The sequence below is a fragment of the Protopterus annectens genome, chromosome 12.part0, assembly GCF_019279795.1.
Source record: "Protopterus annectens isolate FY-2018-M chromosome 12.part0, PAN1.0, whole genome shotgun sequence".
Taxonomy (NCBI): domain Eukaryota; kingdom Metazoa; phylum Chordata; order Ceratodontiformes; family Protopteridae; genus Protopterus; species Protopterus annectens.
In genome coordinates, this window is record NC_056746.1 from 23,470,142 (window position 1) to 23,475,522 (window position 5,381).

At 38.5% G+C, this 5,381-nt stretch overlaps 1 protein-coding gene across 1 annotated transcript in view; it reads right to left on the bottom strand.

Annotated features, from left to right (window-relative positions):
• Positions 1-4,980, bottom strand: part of LOC122816341 (UBA-like domain-containing protein 1) — a 64,032-nt gene extending 59,052 nt beyond the window's left edge. The window contains exon 1 of the mRNA XM_044089067.1: positions 4,615-4,980. Coding sequence (XP_043945002.1) covers positions 4,615-4,734 — 120 coding nt within the window. The 5' untranslated portion in view covers positions 4,735-4,980. The remainder of the gene's footprint in view (positions 1-4,614) is intronic.
• Positions 4,981-5,381: the final 401 nt, after the last annotated feature.

A 5,381-nucleotide genomic window follows, 5' to 3' on the forward strand; every position in this document is an offset into this window, starting at 1 on the left:
AAAAAGACAGGTGGATGTGAAAGGAGGATGCCAGAGTAGTAGTGTGGGGGTGAGAATAGTTGTGATGGTTGAAGTTAGGTTATATGAGATGTGGTATATTGTTACTTCTTTTGGTTTCATGTTATTTGAAATCACTTTGCACAAACATTTTTGGTTGTGTTTAATAACTGTGTTTTTAAAAAACAATTGACTGTGTTGCAATTGTGTATACTACAATACAATATATCAAACAATTAGAAAGACTCCAAAGCATAACTCTCAACTGCACAAATTTTTGCAGACTGTACAGAATTTTGCCTCATATTTTTGGTCTGTTTTCCATAAAATTGTGGTTTTCTGGCAAATTAGTGGCAAATAATGACTGAAGTTAGAAAATAATGACAGACATTTGAGTTTCAGACTCCATAACCTTCAGAAAATGCATACTAATGCAAAACCTGTTATTCTATCAACTTTCTAAGTTTGTAAGAGCAATATTTAAAAATTGTCCCTATTTTTGGGCCTTTGTCCCACTTTTATTTATGGCACTGTCCAGATTTCTTGCTCTACGAGGTTGAGAGGTATGTTCTTAACCAAGATCATCACAGGTCTAAAGTCCTTGTGCTATCAAGAGAGGTTGTAAGTTGTTTTTTTTTTCTGCAAAGGAGCTGCAGCTTCTTAAGAGATGAGGAACACCACAATGGAGTGTGGACCATAGATCTTTTTTTCTTTTGTGTCTCCACTCAATTTAAAGTTGAGGGCCACTAGAGTAAGGAATGGCACCAGGTGCTCTGCAAACATAACCGAGATGTTGAGTAGCCACACATTTAGTCTACGACTGATTGGTACGACCTTTATGGAGAAAAGAGGTGTAGCAGGAGGGAGAGTACTGGCAAGACATAAATAGTAACACAACTTAGTGGCCTTGGACTATTTATGAAATCTATAAACACACACACACACACACACACACATATATATATATACACACACACACATATATATATATATATATATATATATATATATACACACACACACACACATATATATATATATATATATATATATATATATATATATATATATATATATATATATATATATACACACACACACACACACACACACACACACACACACACACACACACACACGTGTCTATCTATATATATTGGCATGTACAATTATCCCTTTTTCCATTTGCAAATGTGGTTGGGGTGTCACATCAACAGTGACCAAATCACGTAAAGTTCATACACAAACACAGACGCATATATATATATATATATATATATATATATATATATATATATATATATATATAGCTCCAGTTGGATAATTACATTAAAAGAAGATTTGGAGATGGAGTGTGAGGAGAAAAAGAAATCAAATGAGTCTTCTGCACTAATGAGATACAAGGTAGAAAAAAACTGCAGAAAGAAGAAATTATGAGAAAGGCTGGGTCATAGGGATGTGAGGCATAGAGGATGCATTTGGAGGGAGGTGCCCAAGGTGTGAGATGCAGTGGTGAGATGCTGGGAAGGGATGCACAAAAAAGAGGTGGAGAGATTGTGCAGGGGGTTTTATCTGTTTACAATAAGGACAGGAAGGGGAAACAGCCACCACAAAGGACTGCATGATGTACATGTTGGGCTTGGGTGAAAGGGGGGTTAGCAGAAATAAAAAAGGAGAAGGACGCAAGGGGAGGAAAATTTGCTAAATGATCTAGAAAGTGATCAAAGGTGAAGATGTGTGAGTGGCTGATGCTGTCTCACCCATTCTGGGGTAAGGAATGAAGTCCAACCTATTGATTTTCTGGCATCTTCTTGAAGGAAAGGCCTATGGCATGCAGCTAAAAGCCTCCAGGGTGTGTGTGTGCAGGAGATCACATACATATAGGGGTCAGTGCACCAAGCCTTCTCGTCTTCAAACATGTATGTCAGCCACTGGGGTAGAATTAAGCTTGGAAAAAGAAAAAAAAATCTGTCACACTGCCTGGATGATGGTTGCAGCATCACCAGGTTTCATTGTGGTGATAATAAATAAGTGGATGCAAGATCACAGCAGCAAAGTTGAACAGTTATCAGGTATGGGGGCAAGGAAAAAGAATAAAAGTACAGGGAGATTCAATTGTACAGAAAACAGAAATAACAAGGGGTAAGAACAAGACAGAGTGGAGGGGATAGAACAGTACAGGAGGACAAGAGAGCGAGGAGAGAGAAAGAGCATTTAATACCATGAAGATATAGTAAGAGCTGCAGGAGAGATGGAGAAATGTATAGTATGCCCAAGGAGGACAAGGGCTTAATACCTAGGAACATCTATGTATAGCTATAAAAGAGGAAGCTAATGTGCAAAAAGTAAAAAATGTATATGTGTTTGAAAAATGAATTATACATTTTGAACAGCTGGAGATATACACACATATTTAGTTACTTGCAGATAAAAATCACTGAAAAAGAGAAACAGATCCACTATGATGTCAGTCTATTCTTTTACCTCAGGTTTCCTCAATATGTTGCTGACGTATTGCCTTTAAATGTCTGTGCAAAGTTCACATTCAAAACACATTTGTCAGTGTAAAATCTTCAGTCTTGAAATTCTGACTGTCAGTTGTCAAGTATTGTTTAGACAGTTCGGTGTTGAACACTTTAAATACTAGTGTGGGATGTTGTCCCCACACAACCTGAATTGTTGGTCTGGGGTTTCTGGCTTGCAGGAGAAGTAGAACATTGTGTTTCTCCTGCACTTTCTGAACTGCTTGTGGTGGGTACCTCAACTCCATATGATCTGAATTCTCATTTAGGAATGACATTTGAGTAAGACTCGGATTTTTACACTGAAGCTGTAACCCAAAGAACTTAAGCTGTTAGTGTGGAGAGACTCTGTTTTATACAGTTATAATGTGCACTGTGCAATTTTTTTCTGTTTTTTAAATAAAATGACATATTGGTGCAGCGGTTAGCATTGCCATGTCACAGCAAGAGGATCTCCGGTTTGATTCTCGGCTGGGGTGCCTTCTGTGCAGAGCCTGCATGTCCTCCCTGTGGTTCCATGGGTTTCCTCCAGGTGCTCCGGTTTTCTCCCACATCTCAAAGACATGCTGCAAGTGGATTGGATACTCTAAATTGGCCCTAGGTGTGTGTGTATGTGTGTGTGCCTTCTGTGGAAGATTGTGTTGTGTGCCAGGTTGGCAAGTTGACACAGTAAAATTCCACTGCCAGTCGTTCTGCAGAGAGTTGTTCCACTGTGGTGACCCCAAACAGGAAAAGCCGAAAGGAGAAGAAATAAAATTACATGAAAAGCATTTAAAATTCATTACTTTATGAATCTGTTAACCCAGTGGGCACAAGGGTCCATTTTTAGGGGCAATCCTGGAGCACTGTCTTGTCAAGTGACTTGTTCAGAATAACACAGCTGGCAAATGGAGGTGAAGAAAATCAAACCCTGTACCCTTGACTACAGCTCCAATCTGCAGTCCTCTGCACTGCTAATTTATTTTCACAGGTAGAGCACTGGTCTCCATGAACCTTTTTCAGACTCGGCCTGGGAGCGGTGTCTGGTTAAGTGGCTTGTAAGTTACACAGTTAGGCAGTGGAGGCTGGGGGAATCAAACCTTGCACTACTGAACTACACAAAACAGTTCATTAAAGCTCTAAACCAACTGGCAGACAATAAAAACAGATTTAAAATTGTATCCAAAATACCAGAAGAAGCTTTAAACCTTGCACAACTGTATTATTTATTATTGAATATATGCCAGACAACATCAAGTGTCACTGTGAGCCCTTTCTTACATACATATAACATCTGTATGTCTAAAATTATTAGTTTAATAATGTGGTCTTACATTTGCCAGTATCAGTACAGAATACATTTTCTGAACAAATCAAATTATTATCATGAAACATTTCACATACACCTTAAATTTGATGTCTTTTTCCAAAATTATCAGTAAGAAGTAAATGTTGTGCATACACCTCAAATCAAATGTGAGTTATTCATATCATGAATTTCTTAGATTTCCATGTGGGAAGTTGTCTTATATATCTTAAATTATAGCAGTTTAATTCCTCTTCAATGTTTTATTAATTACATATATCAGACCATCAATGGACATTTTTTTTCTGCTATACATGATTAACAGTTCACAGTCTTTTTTACAAGTATGCAATGTTCGTTCTGTCTTTCTGCACTTGCTATATTCACTTCAATATATCAGTGAGAAGAGTCTGCCCTGTACATTTTCATCTGTCAATAAAGAAACTCTTGCCCTGCACACATTCACTGATCTACTGGGTGCCTCTACATTACAGACTGGAAGTGGCATTGTGCACATTGTTTTACACTTTGAACTACTTGAATGTGGGAGTAGAACCCTGTGTATCCTGACATGCTTGTATGAAAACCCTACCTTCTATTCGTTAAATATGACCAGGAGAACTTATCCTGCCTGTTTGGGGCCTTTTCTCTGATTTTCTTGAAATTTCATGGTGACGCTTTAGTCCTACACATTTTGCAGACAGGCAGTGTAGATCAATCATACGTATTCACCTTGAATTGCCAGTGAGAGGGTCTCTGAACTGTACTCACCGGAAGTATCACTGCACACCCTGCCTGTAGTTTACTTACCTCAAATTGCCAGTGGGCAGCTTGCAGCAGCTGTTTCGCTTGATCTGCTGCACATCCTGCAGTCAGAACAAACTGATTGATCATCACCTGATGTTTGAGCTCCTCCATATTCACAGACATTTCATTCGGTTCTGCTTTAGCTCCTCTCCTCTGCTTCAGTTATTCCTCTCTCTGTCCTGCAGTGTTCTAGTAAATATTCTCCTTCTGTTCTTTTCTGTCTTTTCTGTGAATTGTGTTGAGAACTCTCTGCAGACTTTAGCCCTTGCAGCTGTGCTGACCCTGCCGATCCACCATTTTTCTCCCGGCTTCTGCTAACACAAATATTTACTCTGCCATAGTTCCAGACTCCAGACAGAGGCTGCTTTACTAAGGGGAGGGGGAGGTAATGGGACAGCTGCCAGGAAATTCCAAGAATTCTGGGAGCTGTAGTCATCAGTGAAGCAGCTAAAAAGGCTTTAGATTACTGCTTAGGGACAACTGCACTTTCTTGCAACAAACGTTACATCAGAATAAGTAAAAATGTAGGAGAAACAATTTTAGTTTTATTACCATTCTGAAATCTAGATGCATCAAAAATGAGTATACCAGAAAAAAATAATTGATATGCATTTAGTGTTTTAGATAAAGAGTCTGGTAGGCTTTTTTCAGTTTTGGAATTCACAAGAAAGAGTTAATTTTGCTCCTTGGTTGGATTTCTCAGTTACAATGTCATCATGCTACTTATAATGAAACTTTGTTTCTCTTTGACTTGGGAGGATGACGAGAGA